Source organism: Balaenoptera acutorostrata, chromosome 16 (genome assembly GCF_949987535.1).
Source record: "Balaenoptera acutorostrata chromosome 16, mBalAcu1.1, whole genome shotgun sequence".
Taxonomy (NCBI): domain Eukaryota; kingdom Metazoa; phylum Chordata; class Mammalia; order Artiodactyla; family Balaenopteridae; genus Balaenoptera; species Balaenoptera acutorostrata.
Window position 1 is genome coordinate 81,781,943 of NC_080079.1, and position 18,985 is coordinate 81,800,927.

The 18,985-nt window shown below is 38.8% G+C and overlaps 1 protein-coding gene across 4 annotated transcripts in view; it reads left to right on the forward strand.

Annotated features, from left to right (window-relative positions):
• Positions 1–18,985, forward strand: part of BICC1 (BicC family RNA binding protein 1) — a 305,324-nt gene that overhangs the window by 252,126 nt on the left and 34,213 nt on the right. For all 4 annotated transcript variants that reach the window (XM_057531574.1, XM_057531573.1, XM_057531575.1 and 1 more), the window contains 11 exons: positions 4,022–4,101; positions 5,852–6,010; positions 7,285–7,338; positions 7,784–7,978; positions 8,207–8,458; positions 10,553–10,684; positions 13,086–13,272; positions 15,114–15,275; positions 15,876–16,072; positions 16,211–16,343; positions 16,873–17,029. In XM_057531574.1, the coding sequence (XP_057387557.1) occupies positions 4,022–4,101; positions 5,852–6,010; positions 7,285–7,338; positions 7,784–7,978; positions 8,207–8,458; positions 10,553–10,684; positions 13,086–13,272; positions 15,114–15,275; positions 15,876–16,072; positions 16,211–16,343; positions 16,873–17,029 (1,708 nt within the window). The remainder of the gene's footprint in view (positions 1–4,021; positions 4,102–5,851; positions 6,011–7,284; positions 7,339–7,783; positions 7,979–8,206; positions 8,459–10,552; positions 10,685–13,085; positions 13,273–15,113; positions 15,276–15,875; positions 16,073–16,210; positions 16,344–16,872; positions 17,030–18,985) is intronic.

Sequence of the window (18,985 nt, forward strand, 5' to 3'; positions counted from 1 at the left end):
TGAGGAGAGCAGGCAAAGACAATAAAATATTCACTAATGCTTCCAGGAATGGGAATGTTTCCAAGGATAGAAAACCAGAAGAGGAGAAACCAGAGTTTGAAGAGATAATCTTTTAAAACCATAATTTAAGCTCGTATAAACATCCCAACTCTTTGAAATATTTATCTTTCTGAAAATACGGTTTTTAGCATGTTCTTATGAAAACATTTGTTGCTTTACCAAGTCCTTATGAATTTCCATATGGAGTCATAAAAAAACCTCTTTGTGCCCAAAGGTTTAGCTCTTTTGCAGGGTACACATATAAAATACCCATATCATACCCATGTCCGTACAGCTTCATATTACTTATTGAAGGTTGGATCACTGTCTGGTCTTCATAGGATGACACCAGAGAGATAAGAGCAGATTGATGGGACAGGAATCTAAAAACCCAAAATCTGGATGAATATCTGACAGTTCTTTGTATTTTTATAGAGGTACTGAAATCAGAATATTTGAAATTAAAACTATTGGGAATATTTTGGGAAGTGCAGGACATACGGTCACCTTGGTTGTGAGGTTTAGACTCCACAGATTTGGATCTCCTCTCTCTGTATTTTGCCATCTCCAAAAATAGGGGCACCATCAATCTATTCCACAACAGTTTACTGAGTATCTACTACTTATTTTGAACTGTGGAAGTTACAAAACCAGTTAAGACAATTCCTGTATTCAGAGAGCTTGAGGGTTGGTTCAACAGCAATCAATATTATTTTTAGAGCAATGTCTTAAAACTTTCATGCCCAAATCAGAGTTGTCCTTCAGAGCAATTAGTTTTGGGGGAGGAGGAGACTGCATACTTATTTCCTGTTTCTCCACCATCTTCCAACAGTTCTTTTCCTGGTTTTTATGTTTGTTAAAATAGTTCATACTTTGATTTTTCATCTCTCCATCAAGTATTACCAGAATGGGTCTGAATGAAACCTTAGTCCCTTGTGGTGCTACATGGACAAGCTTGAAGGGTAAACTGTAGCACTTACTGAAAGCAGAGAATAGTATTTCAGGATTTGAGATGAGCACATTAAGTTCAACCTGGAAGAAGAGCCCACTCACATCCTGTAGATACCTTTTAAGCAAGAGCAAAGAGGGAATGAAAACTCCAATACTACAGGCTACTTCAGCAATCTAAACCGGAATTTTGTCATCTTTTGCTCTGTACTTACGAGACTTGATTATTTAAAGCACCATTTTCCAAGTGAGTGCTGATTTGGGTCCTGGAGACAGTTTGATGCTGTTGGTGGCTAGCTACTGTGTCTCTCTTTTGTGTCCATTGATAGTTTATATTTTTGGCCACTAGATGGTGCTGTTTCACTTTGAAATAAAATGTATACATATATATTTTAATTGAGTCTTTTGCTTTTTATTTTGTTTATTGTTCCTTTGATGCAGAGATGGTGGAAAATCAAATTCCTTCTTAAATTGGATCTGAGGTTTCCTGTCCCTCTACAGATGCATAGGAATTGTAATGTGATTATCCAGCCTGTAAAGTAATAGGTTTTCAGATTATCATACCACTCAATACATAGTGTTAATTTATTTTGTGAGAAAATACATTCTTTTCCTATAGAAGCATTTTATGTTATATATACTTGGCTGATACATAAGAGATTCCAAATACACGTTTTATGTGGCTTGATCTGCTGTGTCCTATTCTTGATTTAGGAATCACTTGGGAAAACAACAAAATGCTGATTGCCGGGTCCTGGAGACCCAGGAACCTATATTTTAGTAAGTGCTACAAGCGAGTCTGATGAGCAGACATGTGGGTCTGGATTAGAGCAGCACCGAGCTCTAATCCCCCACTGCAGCAGTGAGCATTTCTAGTAGACATTAATGTCAGAGCCTACAGTAATTCAAACCAAAGTTCAAGAGAGCTGAGACCAAACTTTTGAATGTAGACAGCTCTTTATGTAAATATTGCCTCTAGGAGCCATAACGGATATAATAAGAATTATTAAAGAGAATGTTTGGTTACTAAAGTATGCTAAAGTTGGTGAGAGTCTTGCACAGAAAAGGCGGTTCCTGTTAGGACGCCTGAAGGAGCAAGCGGACACCACATCACGCAGCGGTAGCGCGGAGGCTCTCCCAGCTTGCGGTGGTTGGACAGCCGTTTTGCCCTACGTTTATTTAGCCCCTCACCTTGTAGTACTTGATACTTAAACACTTTAGAAAGTTTTAGCCAGCATTAAGGTCTTTGATCTTCACAACATCCCTTTGACAGGGCGACTGTCAGAGGAGGGATTAAAGAACAGACTAAGGAAAAGCGCCTGAGCCAGAAGCAGCCCCCAGGAGACACAGTCTGGGGCGGGGGGGGGGGGGGGGTGGGCCGGAGGTGAGGGCGCCGCCTCCGACCAGGCCCTGCTGCTGGAAGGCCTCCCCGGGGGGCCAGACGTTCCCGAGCTCTGAGGCTTCACGCGCACTCTTGTTGACTAGGATTGCTCCATCCTATCCTAAGAACAGGGAGCTTTAGAAAACGGTTTCCTCCCTCTTCCCATCCTTCATTCCTTTCTCTGTCTCTCTCCCTCCCTCTGTCTTTCAGTCACACCTTATGAGTCATGGCCTTGATGACTGTGAGGTGGAGATGGGTAGGTTAAATCACAATATGAGGATGTACGTGTAGTTCGATAAAATCTACCCCAGGTCAGTTTACTTTCTTATCCTAGTTTGTCCTGGTTTAGAAGGACTCAGGCAGAGCTGCTTGCTAATTGTGAAAGTTGCTCAGCAAACACTGGCTGACTCTGTAGTTGACCTGAGTCTATGAAGTGTGCTCAGCAGAGAAGGCAGTATGTTGTAAGCAGTCAGTAAGCTTGGCGTTATTAACGATGGTGGTGATGATGATTGATGATGCATTCTCTGTTATTCAGCTTTATCACTAAAGCTAATCGCATAGAACGTTCAGCTTACCCCCTAGGATGGTCTTGGTCTCTGTCAGGCTGACCTGTGGGGTAATAAAACACTCAGATTGTTGGGGAGACTTGAAAACCTGATTCAAGAGAGAACCCAGGAGGCGCGTCCCCACACAGGCGTTGGCTCTGATGTCTCCTACTCCTGGAAGATCAGAGCTTGGCCAGCTGCCTCCCGCCCTTTAAGCCTTCCTTTCTCAGTGCGGCCTGACGCCCCTGCCCCGTCCACAGCTGGTCTTCTCCATCCTTCGTCTTGTTCTCCTTTTTGTCATAATATTTACCTTCTAATATACTAGGTCATTTATTTATTTGATTGATTTTTGCCTCCCTGCACAGTGGACAAGGGTCTTTTTTTGTCACTCACATATCCCCCAGTCCCTGGAATAGTGCCTGGTACATAGTAGAGGTTCAGAAAATATTTGCTGAATGAATGAATGCTTTCCTGTGCAACATTCCCTGGCACTAATAAGCAATAGACATAGCAGATATTTAGTTCAGGTAGTACTAATTCTGAATAAATATTAAATATTCCTGAATGAAGATTAAGTTTTTTTTTTCTATTAACCTTGACTGGTAAGAATATCTTCTAAATTATCACATGGTTTAAAGTATGAATCCAGAGTTGGAAGACACTGGATTACAATAAACAAGCCCTGAATGGTTTTCTGGGGCAAGTTACTAAACTGCTCTGTGCCTTAGTTTCCTCTGTAAACAACCTCACAAAACTGGGGTGTAGATTAAATGAGTCCATGCATTTCAAGCCTTAGAACAGGACCTGGAATGTAGCAAAAGATGAATTAATAAACTGAATTTATAGACTCTTTACTTGTTTAAAAATAATTATATGATATTTTGCAATTAAATTTAAATAGGTTAGCCAGTGTTCAGAAGGGAAAAAAGCATCGATAAATGCACAATTTGGGTATTTTCCATATTCCTGTTTTTATTACAGTGACAACACACCTGGAATGAATCAAATATTAAATTTGTTATGTAATCTCTTTTCTTATAGTGTAACAACAGTTTTGAAACAGAGCCTGGGAGTTTCATAAGAGCCCTTTGTTTTTGATTTCTTATAGATCCCCATATTAAGGTTTCTGGAAAGAAAGAAGATGTTAAGGAAGCCAAGGAAATGATCATGTCTGTCTTAGACACAAAAGTAAGTGAATGTTAAGGACACTCAGATGTCAGAACCTTGTCTCTGCAAGGGCTACTTCATGCTGTTGTGAAAGAACCATTTGGAGAAGAAAAACCAGGAGAAAGTAATGGTGGGTTTTGAAATAAGCACGTGTGATTCTACAGTGGATTAAAGTTCTGTTTAAAATTTGAATAGGTTCTCTCATGCTGGGTAATTGAATAATATTCTCCCCCCCCCCATATATATATATTAAAAAATATTGACCTGGATTAGTATAGGGCAAGTAATAAAGATTGCAAGAATTAGCATATTTGCCTTTATGATGTCAGTAGAAAACCAGAATAATCTTCTATATAGCTCTGTGTGTGTGATGGCATGAAATTTGACAATTTCTCTTGTACATTCTGTCTCTCTACAAGTATATGTAGAGAGAGACAATAGAGAAATTAAAATATGTAAAAATGTATACTCGTTTGTGAGAATATATTTTAATAAACACGTCAAAATCACTTACTATATGCCAGGCACTTAGCTACACCCTTTACAAATATTAATTGGTTTAACCCTCATAACTATCAGCACAGAGATATTAGGGAATTTGCACAGGATTCAGTAGCTGAAAAGTGGGGAGGTGGGATTCAAATCCAGGCCGTCTGGCTCTTAACCACTATGTTTTGCCACCTGGTATTTCACTGAAGTGGTTTCTGATCTCTTCCTCTTTATTTCCTTTCCCGTTCCTTTTTGTTGCTGTTTTTTTAATTTTTAAGAAATATTCACCTGATAATTATTAAATATTTCAGGATATCCAAAAAAGGATATCTTTTTTTCTCTTTTTAGAGGTTTAACTAAAAGAAGAACTAAGTTTAAAAACCAAAGTATTTAATGGATATAAGTTTAAAATTTAAGAATTCAGAAAATGTAAACCTATTGATATTTTTAACATCTTGTTGTATTTGACTTTTTAATTTTACTTTGTAGGGACTGAAGAATTTCAGTATCAATTTTATAAATGAGAAAACATTTCATGTCAGTCTTTATAATTTTACAGCACTACATTTTCCCAAATTAAATACATGGATTCCAGTCTGACTGTAATTATTCATTATGTTTTAGAATTTTACATTTTGCTTTAATGTAACTAACAAATCTTACACTCCATATTGATTTACTTAAGCCATTTTACTGCTAAAGATGTATACTTTGTGGTATCTTCCTCACTCTTATTTCTACTGGCAAGAATAATTTATCTACTTTGTAAAATTTGACATACAGTGATAGAGAAGTTGTGAAAATGTTTGTAAATATTTTTTTATTCCGTTTTGAATTTTATTGTTAGTTCCTGTTTTCTATCATTGTTCAACGTTTCTACTAACATACATATATTCACTCTTGTAATTGTTTTCATCTGTTTTTAGTTATTTGAATTCTGTTTCATGAATAATATCTATTAAAGGAAAAACAAGTAATTTTTTTGTAATTATACCTAATTTTACTTAAATACTACTGTCCCCAAAATTATCTTGGTAAAAAGTATATCTTTCTATTTTTTCTGACAAATTTGTCTTTAAATGAAAATTTCTTTTTTATTAGCCAAGGAGAAATAGATAGAAATTGAAAAATTTATAGATTAAGATGATCTTATTAAGAAATCTGTAAGATTTTCCACTGGGTCACTTTTTGTTAATCCTATTCCTTTGAGGGAAAAGTGTTTTTTAAGAGTTGTTCCTTCCTTTTTTCATGCATCAAGAAATAATACATTATTTCCACGTAGAGCAACCGGGTCACCTTGAAGATGGATGTTTCACATACAGAACATTCTCATGTGATCGGCAAAGGTGGCAACAATATTAAGAAGGTGATGGAAGAAACAGGATGCCACATCCACTTTCCAGATTCCAACAGGAATAATCAAGCAGAAAAAAGCAACCAGGTGCTTTGTCTTTTCACGTGAACTTTTATGGGACAAATTAAAGCTTGAATTTTCTGTATGCATAACTTTTTTGGGAGATGAGAGCAAAAGCGTAATCATGAAGTTGGCATTTAGTATGGATTGTGTGTCCCTCTCCAAGGAGACTGCAGGTGCTCTTCTTTTCTGAGGAGATGAGTTGTAGATAGGCCATAAATCCCTGATCTCTAAACAGTTTGTAGAAGAGAGGGAAGGATATCATGGCAACAGAAAACGAAGTCCCTACAAAAGGCTCGGAAGTTAGGAAAGGACCTGAAAGCTTGCCTAGTCCAAGCACCTATCGATAGCTGGGATTCTGTCTGCAGCATCGCACAAGTGGCCCTCCAGGCTACACCGGATCACCTTCTGAGAGGCAGTGTATGAGTGTCTGACTTCCTCACATTGACTGAATTATGGCTCTGTTTTATACACATTTTTTTCTAGTTCTTGGGTTTGGAAACAAATGGAACTCACCTGTCTACATGAAAACGCTGTCAGTGCTTGAAGAACAGATGGTGTTCTTTGTGTTATTTGGAAGTTTTCTCTCCTCTAATCACAATATAGAAACTATGTTGGCCACAAAGATGAATACGATACAGTTTTTTCTCTGTGGGGACTAATGGTGACAGTGGGACACATACATGAAGAACCAGATAGGAAGCCATGGTAAAAAGCAAGAGCAGTAATCAAAATATTTGACAGCTGATATGGCATGGGCGTGGCCCATGAGAGAGCACTGTCCTGGAGCCCCACCCGCTTGCCCTAACGCCAAGAGTAATTCTTTAGTTGATGGATCGTAGGAAAGCCCAGGAGATCCCAGGAGAGGGCTGTTGGAGCAGCAGTTTTTTGCCAACTAGCATGGAAGTAGTTCATTACTTTGAGAACTTAGTGTGGCACTATCATTGCACATTGATATCCATCTCGTAATTCAGAGAGTTTTTATAAAAAGGGAGAAAGTGCAGTGAACATGAGAAATTGTGAAGAGGGCAGGATGGGCTCACGGGGGCTGGGAGGTTTTAGGTAAGTCCAGCAGGTGACGTTGATCAGTTGACACACATCACCAGAGCTTGTTAAAATCCAGATTCTGATTAAGTAGCTCTGGGTTGGTGCCTGAGGTCCCTCATCTTTAACAAACTCCCAGCTAGGCGATGCTGTTTTATCCTGGACGACACTTTGCGTTGTGAGGGTGTAGATAACCGGGAAAGCAGATGTGGGTTCAAGTACAATAACTCTAACTCTGTGTTTTCTTATTTTTGCAGGTATCTATAGCAGGACAACCGGCAGGAGTAGAATCGGCCCGAGTTAGAATTCGGGTAACTATTTATTACCTTCAGTTCTGTAAATCAATGTCAGCGATGTCTGCATTATAAGGCAATAAAAATACCATAATTTATCAATTTATAACCAAGTCATATGTTCAACATGTAGGAAATAGTGACAGAAATATTGTATGAATGTATTGGAGGTGTTTCTTAGAGACGTTCTGGATTTTATCTGGCTCGATTTCTCTGGTGATTTTGAAATGATCAAAAAGGCGCCTGAGGAAAAATGCCACAGGCAGCTTAAGTTACAAACTCTCAGGTTTCACAAAAGGCTCCTTTCATTTAAAAAACTTTATATCGTCTACCCAAGCTTGTGGCTGTAATAAAAGCATTATGTTTTAAAATTCCATCTTCAGAAAAGAATGAATGAACTACACACATCTCTAAATGTACAATGACTTAACTATCTGCCCTGGGTTCTGTAATCTCATTTTAGGAGCTGCTTCCTTTGGTGCTGATGTTTGAGCTGCCGATTGCTGGAATTCTTCAACCAGTGCCCGACCCTAATTCCCCCTCTATTCAGCACATATCACAAACGTACAACATTTCAGTGTCATTTAAACAGCGGTCCCGAATGTATGGTGCTACTGTGATAGTACGAGGGTCTCAGAATAACACAAGTGCTGTGAAGGTAAGTGGTTCAGGTAATTCCGAACATTGTAGGTGTACACATCATGCGAGTTTTATTTTTAAAGGATTTTAAAACTAATTTGTTTTCCAGAATTTGTTCTCATAGTACGTTCTGGGTTCTTAGAATGTGTTGAGTTTTTCCATAGCTGGCAGAAGTGCAGTAGAATCTTTCCCTTCAACGTGGACGGTTACTGTACAGGCCTACTTCCTTCCCACCCTTTTCTCCCAGGAAGGAACTGCCATGCTATTGGAGCATCTCGCCGGGAGCTTGGCGTCCGCTATCCCCGTGAGCACACAACTAGATATCGCAGCTCAGCATCATCTCTTTATGATGGGTCGAAATGGAAGCAACATCAAACATATTATGCAGAGAACGGGTGCTCAGATCCACTTTCCTGATCCCAGTAATCCACAAAAGAAATCCACCGTCTACCTCCAGGGCACCATTGAGTCTGTCTGTCTTGCAAGGCAATATCTCATGGTAGGTTTACTGAAGTTAATGGTACAATTTTTTTTTTTTTTTTTTTTTTTTTTTTTTTTTACTTCTTTGGGTACAGTGTTTGTTGCTGCCCATACTGTACCAATGTGGTATTTATGGGAGCACTTTGAAATCCTGGTCAAATAAGCAACTTACTTGGTAAAAGGAAATAAAAGAATAAGGTACATGGTGCCTCACAGACTTAATTTCATTAGATAGGTGAGTAATTTCCTTTTAGTATTTTTTTTTAACTTACACTAAGCAACAGAAGAGGTGACATTGAAATAACTGGCTGTATTTTGTGGAAGGTGGTTATTTTTATCTGACGTGTAGTATTAGTGTGCGTTTGCCAAAAAAGTCTTCTGTTTAAACAGAAAAGTTAAAAATTAACACATTGAAAATTTTACCCTCAAAGATGTAAATTTTGGTAGCATGAAACATTTGAACATTTCATAAATCTCTGATACAATTTTAAAAATGCTGTTTAAGCCATGAATTTGAGTGTCATGCATTGAAGAAAAATAAGTTATATAATTTACTACTGCTTCCAGTTTATAATTTTCAATATTTCTATCCTTCCTATATTCATTTAAAAACCCAGTGTGTAGGTTGATGTGTAGTAACAAAATAGACTGACATACTGTGGACCCACAAGTATTCTTATTAAAAACACCATTATATTCTCCTGTTGGGCTAGACCTTTAGTGACATTTGAATCCATAAGCTTCAGGTGTGACATTTGCTATTATTAACTTGCAGAATCTGTTCTTGAGAAACTTTCAGAAGATCCAGATTTGTATTGTTGATTCCATTCCTCTGACAGAGGAGAACTTGTTATAATCATTAAGGATTATGATATATAATTTTAAGAAATTAATTTTTAATTTTCTTAAAAGCCAGGCTTACTTAGGCTACTTTTAATATACGGCTAGTTAGAGAGCATATTTGTATTCAAAGATTATTATGATTACTCTTCATATTTTCTTTTTTGCGCTTTTCAAGTTCTTTAGATATTAGTTTGAGTTAGTAAACTTTTCAAGCGATCAGCACAGTTATGAACTCATATTCATACTTTGATCACACCTGCCAAAAATACAGGTGTGCAGTGAGACATATTATTATTATTAAACAATACTGAAAGATGTGAGGGAGAGATAAATTAAATGGCTTTAACTTGCATTTTAAATACCATCACCATTTTTTTTATAGCAGTGTCCTTACAAACATCACTTATCCAGAAGAGAAATGGAACATGGTGATTTCATTTTAATGCTAGTATGTTTGATGGTAACTTCTTCTGATACTTATGTACAAATCCATCAATCTGTACCTCGTAAAAATGTATGGGATCTGGTTCATATACTAAGTCGATTAGGGGCCAGGAAGACAGCATCAGAGAAAAAAAGTGCTAAACTCTGCCATGCTAAAGAGTGAGATAGTGAAAAGAAGGGGTGATAGTAACATTTTACTCCAGGAAGGAGGTAAGGTTTGAGCTGTGTCAGAAGAGAAGTAGGACTTGGGTTGGCAAAGAAGCCTTTTGATGAGTTAAGAGACCAATGTCAGAACCTGTTTAAAAGGTAGTCAAGAGGCTGGTCTAGCCTGGAGGAAGGGGCAGACGTGTACACATAAACCTGTGATTGCACCAGCAAAGCTGAGCTGAAATGTGGAGATTTTTAAAGGCTGATACATGTTTAGAGTTCATTCAGGAGACAATAAAAAGCCTCCGCTGTAGGTCTTTGAGCCAGGGCACAAGATTAGTATCCTTGATGTGGTTGAGAATGTAGTTTCTGGCGTCACTAACAAAACTGAAGTCAGAGAATGGGGGAATTTTCCAAGGTGGAGAGTAGATAAAGAATTCAGGGCCAAAACCAAACATAAGACACATGTTTTTGTCATCCAAAAAATAGTTTCTACCCCTCAACATTATTTGCACACCAGCCTTCTAAGCTGTGTGAAGGTATATAATTTAGCTTTAATACTTTGGTTTTTACTCTTTAAATCTATAAAAGATTGTATTATCTGTAGGCATGTTAAATTATTGGATGTTTTAATGAGTAACTTTTTACCTCTCACCCTTTCCACTGTGACATTTCCTAGGGTTGTCTTCCTCTTGTGCTAATGTTTGATATGAAGGAAGAAATGGAAGTTGATCCACAGTTCATTGCTCAGCTGATGGAGCAGCTCGACGTCTTCGTCAGTATTAAACCGAAGCCAAAACAGCCGAGCAAGGTTGGTTCAGAGTCTGGGCCCGAAGAGAGCCGTGTATCACCTCACGTTCTGTCTAGTGTTATTTTCGTATAAATGTGTATTTGCATATACATGGAACTGAATATTCTGTATAATATACATCGTTATGTATTATATTTAGTTATTTTATATAAATGTAAATTTGTAACAGCATTCGTTATTGATCTTTTTTTTTAATATACGTATTGGTTTTTGGAGTCCATTTGTGACCGTTATTTTAATTACCTATATGGGAAGGAAAGAGAAAACATTTTCTTATCAATTTGCAATCTGGTAACTTTAAACGTTACTAACTTGCCGGAGAGTTGGTAAGGCTAAATGCTGTGTTATGTGCCTATGTGTATGTGTACATATCCAAGGCAATTAAAAAAATACTTAGTTTACTTACTAATTGTGAGCCACTGTGCTAGCCCTGGAGATTTAAAGAATAGGCACCATTGTCTGTCATATATACTTTAAATAATGAAGTATCCCCAGTTCAGCCTTCTTGGAACTTCTCCTCTAAGATGCTGCAAAGTTTAATGCGATAATTCTGGCGTTCTTAAGTGCTAGTGAGAGTGTGAGGAAAGAGGAGTGTTCCCACATTAAAGCACGTAAGTTGACACAGACACTTTGAAAAGCAACTTGTGATCATCTGCTCACACTGATAACACGGATACCCTACCCTCAGCGATGCTACTTCTACTTATACATGCCGAAGAAACCTTTGAGTCAGCAGCCAAAGGACAAGAACGGTGTTGAATACGAAAAGCAAGTTGTGGACTTCCCTGGGGGCGCAGGGGTTAAGAATCCACCTGCCAGTGCAGGGGACACGGGTTCGAGCCCTGGTCCGGGAAGATCCCACGTGCCGAGGAGCAACTAAGCCCGTGCGCCACAACTACTGAGCCTGCGCTCTAGAGCCCACGAGCCACAACTACTGAAGCCCACGCACCTAGAGCCCATGCTCCACAACAAGAGAAGCCACCGCCATGAGAAGCCCGCAGACTGCAACAAAGAGTAGCCCCTGCTCGCCGCAACTAGAGAAAGCCCGTGAGCAGCCACAAAGACCCAACGCAGCCAAAAATTAAAAAAAAAAAAAAAAAAAATTAGCAAGTTGCATAATAACATGTACTAAATGATAACATTTATGTATATTTTAAATTATAGTAGGTAAAACACCAAACAGTTGTGCCTTCCATTTTTAAAATTTCTAAACTGAATTTTATCATATATGCATTTATGCATATGGTATATGTATAACATGTATTACTATATACAATTTTCTCTGTATGTAAATAATGTGGTATTTAGTGTCCAACATAAGAAAAAGAATCATGCTTTCTTCAAAAGAAAACTTTAAAGGAAAAGATAGGATTGATTCTAAATGAACTTGATATATTGAGCTTAAAGTTAGAGAATAGAACATTAATTTTATGTATTGTGAAGCTTTGTACTTTACTAATTTGAGTTGACTAGAGTCACTGTACGTACCAGAACGAAAAGATACAGTCAGAAGAGACTTTGCATGTAAAGATAGACTGGCACAGGAAGGTTTCTGAAGTTCAGCAAGAAGTGAGCAGAGGTCAGGGGAAAAGAGATTTTAAGTGAGATCTCTGAAACCTTGCAGCATCCCAGGGCCGTTGAATTATGCCTCACAGGCCCCGAGGCTGACTGCTGCTTTAACTGCTGTCTCAGCCACACATTTTCTGTATTGTCCACTGGAGGCTTTCCCCCTCGGGTTCACATTTCCAATTTTCTAGATGAGTCCATTGAAGAAAAAAAGAAGATGTATGGTTTGGAAATTTATTTTACTATAAGCTTTGCCACAGATATGTCATCAATGCGGAAGAGTGGTACCTCAAGGTTCATTAGTTAACTAGTAGACTGTAAATGTCAAATGTAAGTGACTATTTTTATGCAGTCTGTATATGGTGACATGTTTGATTTGTTTTATAAAGATGAGATAAAGGGGGGAAAGCTTTAATGTAAAGACAAGAGGATATAAACGAGAATGGGCTGTAGAGACAGAAGGACCCAAGTTCCAATCCTCTAGCTGCTCCTCCACAGCTGGGCCGTGACCTTGGGTAAGGCCCTTGTCCTCACTGAACATGAATAATAATTCCACCCCATGAGGTTTTGCAGGAATTAGAATATATGTGCAGCTTCCATCACAGTGCCTGGGACACAGGACACACCCAATAAATGGTAACTAACATTTTATGGTTTTACCAAAAGGAGTAAACTTAGGAAATACGTGGTTAGAATTTGCAGTTGATTTTAAAGCATCATTCATCCATTCCCTGAGTGGAATTCTTATTACCATATTCATTTCTCACCCCCCTCCCCAATTCATTGTCGACTACTTGCATGTCACTTTTTTCTTTCCCATTATGTGTTTTCATAGTCTGTGATTGTGAAAAGTGTTGAGCGAAATGCGTTAAATATGTATGAAGCAAGGAAATGTCTCCTCGGACTTGAAAGCAGTGGGGTTACCATAGCAACCAGTCCATCCCCAGCATCGTGCCCTGCCGGCCTGGCGTGTCCCAGCCTGGATATCTTAGCTTCCGCAGGCCTCGGACTCACTGGACTAGGTATAAAATTTATTATTATAGCCCTTCTCAGCCACTGGGGGATTGCTTATCCAGTTTCCTTTCTTTCTACTGTTTGGGGCTACATTTTAAAGGCTGTTTTTTTCCTCTTCAGGCCCTACTATCAGGTGAAAAGCAACAAAACTCGAATCAATCCATTCTGATTTTTTTGTTAGACTCTATGGATTTCTGTTTCCCACATTCTTTTTATTTTGGCATAAATAATCAAGGTCTGGCGGTTGTATTTTCGGTGGCTGTGTTTGTTCTTCTAAATTAAGAATGCCATTGAGAGTGAAGTGAGCCGGCTGACTGTAATTGATGTGTTTGCTCGCTCTCGCATTTGCAATATTACCATTAGTCCCTAGAGATAAAGATTATCCAGTTTGCTTTTCAAGAAGTAATTGCAGACCTGCATGAGGGGTGGGGAGGGGGGAGGTGAAAGGAAGCAGAACCCTCAGTCCCAGTGGTTAGGCCTGCCTTGCCCAAACACAAAGGAGATCTGGCCTGCGGCCACCACGGGAAACAAACCGACCTGCATTTATGTCTCAGGTGAAGAAGACAAAGATGAAAGAACAACATCATCGTGGTGCTTTAGTTCTTTAAGAAAGCAGGGTGAGCCACTTAGTAGGCATGATGTGATATGTATTGCCTCATTTACGGATTCCCATCTTGTAGGATGAAGTTCATTGCTATATTACAGTTATTCTAGGTTCATTACTTTTTTGCACATTTTTCAGTAGCTATTATATAAAAAGCTAATGCAATAACCCTCGCAGATCATTCTACCAAGTTCAGTGTTGAGACAGAAAAAGATACTCTCAGCAGTCTTTAAAATTTTTAATAGCTATTCTTGCTTTTTAAAAATGTAATATGGTTATAATATGATTAAGATTCCAAGTATCCCTGCCCAGACACCATTACAAGTAAAGACAGATTTTCCCCCTTGGACCCTAATCTCCCAAAGTTGTCCCTTCCACTGGAGATTCTGAACAGAGTTGTAATAACACAGCAATGCATGTGAGTCAGGAAATGCCAATCAGGCAACTTAGCAGGAACTGAGTTCTTCCTGTACTAGAGAGAAAAAAAGTGAGCTAAGATCAGAGTGATTTAATTTTAAAATGTTTTCATGGCTATCTCTAGCCTCTAATACTTAATGCTTTAAGTATTCCTGGGAACTTATTTATACAAACTCACATTTCACTTTAGAACATATTTGAAATGCCCGAAGGGAAATTTCATTACTAAATCAAACATTAAATCCTTAAAACAAGCAAAAAGCCGAAAAAAAAATTCTTTTTTCTGAGAAAAGTCTTCATACGCATTGAGATGGACCCAAAGATGTCACGTATGGACAGTCATACATGGTATGAAAACTGTTCCAGGTGGGCCAGCCTCTGCAAATGGACCAAAGGGAGATATTCTGTTGCAGGAAAACGTCCCCCAAGTCACTGCTAATTGTAAGTGGTTTAAAAAGAGTTTGTTTGGAAGCAGATGACAAGTGAATTATGCAGAGAAATACAAAATGGGTCTCCACGTGAGCACAATTTTGTTCATCCTGGCTAGCTGAAGTGATTATGAAGCAAGTGACTGGTGTCCGGGCCCCTGACTGCTGTCCTGGTCTGGGCACATCTGTCTTCCATTTCTGTTTGTGGGCAAGTGGGGTCCTGTGTTGGAGTTGTATCATGCAATATTTCATGTGAATATTTGAAAGAAGGTAATCTGTCACTCTTACATTTGGAACATATCAGATTATATGAATGTGCATTCCAAATGGCAATATTGAGGCCATCTGTATTTCTAAATCTTGAGTTTATGTGTATTGACTTTACATTCATTCATTACAGGTCTTTTGGGACCCACTGCCTTATCTCTCAATACTTCAACAACCCCGAACTCACTTTTGAATGCTCTCAATAGCTCAGTCAGTCCTTTGCAAAGTCCGAGTTCTGGTACCCCTAGCCCCACATTGTGGGCACCTCCACTTGCTAGTACTTCAAGTGCCACAGGTCAGTATTATTTAAGTACAATCAAAGGTGTGTATTCTTAGGAATTAATCAGTTTTTTAGTAAAATTTACTAGTAGTTCCGTTTCCGTAGGAAAGGACTATGGTTCAAAGAGTACTGCAGCCAAACAGATTCTCCAGAGTGTAAATCAACTAAAATGAAGCATAATAGAGCAGGGAGATTTTCATAAAAGTAATATGTAATCTTCAAACGTGACAAGCAGATCAGGAAAAAGAGCATGGTGTGCAGGGAGCAGTGGCAAAAGCACGCAAGGGTCACTGACCTGGTAATTAGGAAATGCACGTTCTAGTTTGACAAGTTTGCTTGGTAGTCATACGCACGTGCTAAATCTAGCTAGTTTCCTCATTTGTACAGTGAAGAGCTTGGACTAAATACTCTCTAAAATGTTGTTCCATTTTAATACATCTTCTATGTTTTTATAGTCATGTGTTAAACCTGTTAACAGAGAGGTATGAAAATTGAATTCTCAGTTTGCAGCAACAAAAATGACTTTTTTTGTTGTTACTGAAAATAATAAAATAATGCTTCTTGATTCTGAGTTTATTCCTGTCTAATGTCTGTCTTCATGAAATGCTGTTGTAGGTTTTTCTGCTATACCACACCTTATGATTCCATCTACTGCCCAAGCCACATTAACCAATATTTTGTTGTCTGGAGTGCCCACCTATGGGCACACAGCTCCATCTCCTCCTCCTGGCTTGACTCCTGTTGATGTCCATATCAACAGTATGCAGACAGAAAGCAAAAAAATCTCTGCTTCATTAAATGGACACACACAGGTAATGCCCTTCAGCAAGAGTCATGTGCTCTATGCTGTTTGTAAGAGATAAGCCACTGGTAACGCGTTTAAGCTTTCACCTGAGGTGAATTTTAGAATTGTGACCATATCTCTGTGTTGTTTTCTATTATTATTTCAGTCTCCGAATATAAAATATGGTGCAATATCCACTTCGTCACTTGGAGAAAAAGTGCTGAGTGCGAATCATGGTGACCCATCGAGACAAACAACTGCATCTGAGCAGGCAGCTACCAAATCAAACCCTGCAGAAGGTATCTTTCCTTCTGAACGTCAGCCTGCTCCGTTGATTGGATAAAGGGGATTGTAGAAAGTCTGTGGAGTGATTCTGAGTGGGTTTTTCTAACTGGTTATGATTCACCCTGCCTCAAGACTGCAGAAAGACAGTATCTTGAATGAAATTCCAAAGAACATGGTGAAAGAGCACTTTGCCATAGAAAGAACCACTTTCCCATTACATTGGACCTTCCTAAATTAAAGTGACTGTAATTGTGCAGCAGGAAAGCGTTAACTTACTAAGTGTGTGTGTTTGTAATTTTTTCCCAAGTAGAGTATTTCTTTTTATAACACCTTCATCCTTAACAATCTTTAAAAAAAACATGAGGGTCTTCAAATTTCATCTTGAGTTTTTGAGGTAGCCTGAATTTAAGGCATCTTCTCTGTAGCTGAAAGCTGTTATGCTTTTGTCTCCATAGAATTAGATTCTGATTTGTTTCCATTGCAGGTGATTGTTGATAGTAAGGTGATGTCTGGATTTTTGCTTTTTCCTCTCCCCTTCTGCAGGTTGTAATGATGCTTTTGTTGAAGTAGGCATGCCCCGAAGTCCTTCCCATTCTGGAAATGCTGGTGACTTGAAACAGATGATGGGTCCCTCCAAAGTTTCCTGTGCCAAGAGGCAGACAGTAGAACTATTGCAAGGCACGAAAAACTCACACTTACAGTATGTATTTTAATTTTAAAATCCCTTGATCCTTTGAAAGAAAGTGTATAACAGGCTGGATTTGTGTTAAACTCAATAGTTAGTGCTCTTTGGTTCAAGTGCATTTGACATTATCCGTGGGTTTTTTTCATTTCTCTTTACGATTACCTTCTCTTTTTACTTTTAAAAATGTTATTAAGAATAGTATCTGATAACTTTCACCCTTGTTATAAAACAAAATTCAACTAAGTAAATTTAATGATCAAATTGACTTTATTCAATCCATGAATTGGCAGCTTCCCATTTAGCAAATGGAAAGGAGCTCCAAAGAGCTGCAGAAAGAAGAGGTTTTTAAAGGCAGAAAGGGTGCAGGACAAGGAAGTCATAAAGAAAGGATTATTTCAGGCAAGGTCACCTTCCTTTGGGAGAAGGCAGGGGTCTATCAGGTGGGTTACCTCACAAGTGTTGGCTAGAAAATTCCAGACAGGACTGGTTAAGATTACATTCCTAGGAGAGGCTGAAACTGCAGTTAGGTTAGGTATCAGGTCTTGGTTTGCTGATATGGGGCTTAGTACAAGTGACTCCATTTTGGGCCTGTTGTCCCTTTTTTTCACAATTCTTTCCTTTTGATCAGACTTTCAGCCCAAGTGAGAGATGTGATCAAAATTTAAGGCATTAGCCCCACTCTCAGCTACCTCTCTGTAGTTTAGTTCTTATAGCTTTTACTGATCCTCTGTGTGGTGTTCACAGGTCGTGATTCTTTTTTTTGCTATTGAATCTCTGTGGTATTCACAGGTCATGACTTCAGGCTCACAATTGTTTTAGTCAGTCATTTTCTTCATTTCTTTTCTGGCATTCCAGTTATAGGGAGGTCATTTGCTCAGTGGTTAGTGGCTGCAAAAATACCTTTAAAGCTTTTGAGAGAATACAATGCACCAGGGAGACTACTATGACTGTTATAAGTAGAATAATTTCCAGTGTTTGGAGGGCAGTTCGGAGCCATAGTCCCCCAGACCCAAACCAATCAAAATCAAATAAGTCAAAGAAAGACCCTGCTGAAGGAGTCATTTTTTTTAAGCCAGGTGGCTTGCTCAGTGATCTTAGTTAACTGAGTTTCCACTTGCCCAGAATGTTAATCCAGGTTCAGCATGTAGTGGTGGCCATAGCACAGACACCCCCTTGTTCAGCTAAAAGATAATCAAAGGCTATTCTATTATCAAGAACAACTTTGGCCAGAGAATCTAAGGAATTTTGTTGGGCAGCTACTGTCTTGGTAGATTCTGCAGTATTTTCAAGAGTTAAGGAGAGATTCCTGATTATAGTTTCATTTACATTTACTCTTAACCCTGGGAGTAGGGCCCTGCTATGGAATGTGAATCCTGAGCCATGAAAGCCTCCTGGACTTTTCTAACTCTGCAATATAAATTCAGGGGAGTTGTCCAATGAAGTGTCTCAGTTTGTTTGTAGATAGTTAGGGGCACAGTTAGATAACTCAAGAGGCATTGCCCTGCTACGCGCCAGCCATCTAGGCATCCATACGCCCGAGGAGAATGATCACCACCACAGACAAAGATAAATACTGTTGGGGCACAGACCACTTCCACTAAAGTGGTGCTGTTCATGGATTCATTTGCAGGGATTGTTGCGTTTGCCCATTCAAGCCATGAGTCATTTAAGTTTTCAGTGCATTTGGGAAGTAAATCTCCTAACCTGAAATAAAAAGTTCTGAATTACAGAGGTTACCTCCCTTAGCAATGGCCTGAGAGATTCAGATGACTGCATTATCTTTCTGGGTCAATGCCAGACACAGTAAAGGAAAGAAAAAGAGAAGAAAAAGGTTTCATATTTAGTTAAAGTATGAAGTCTTGATCTGGGGTCTCAGGAGGAAGCAGTCTACCTCAGTGTCAGCTACTTCTCCAACTAGTCAGTTTGATTTTCAGGTCTCCAGCTGGTGTACAGGACCAGATGTCAGGTGGA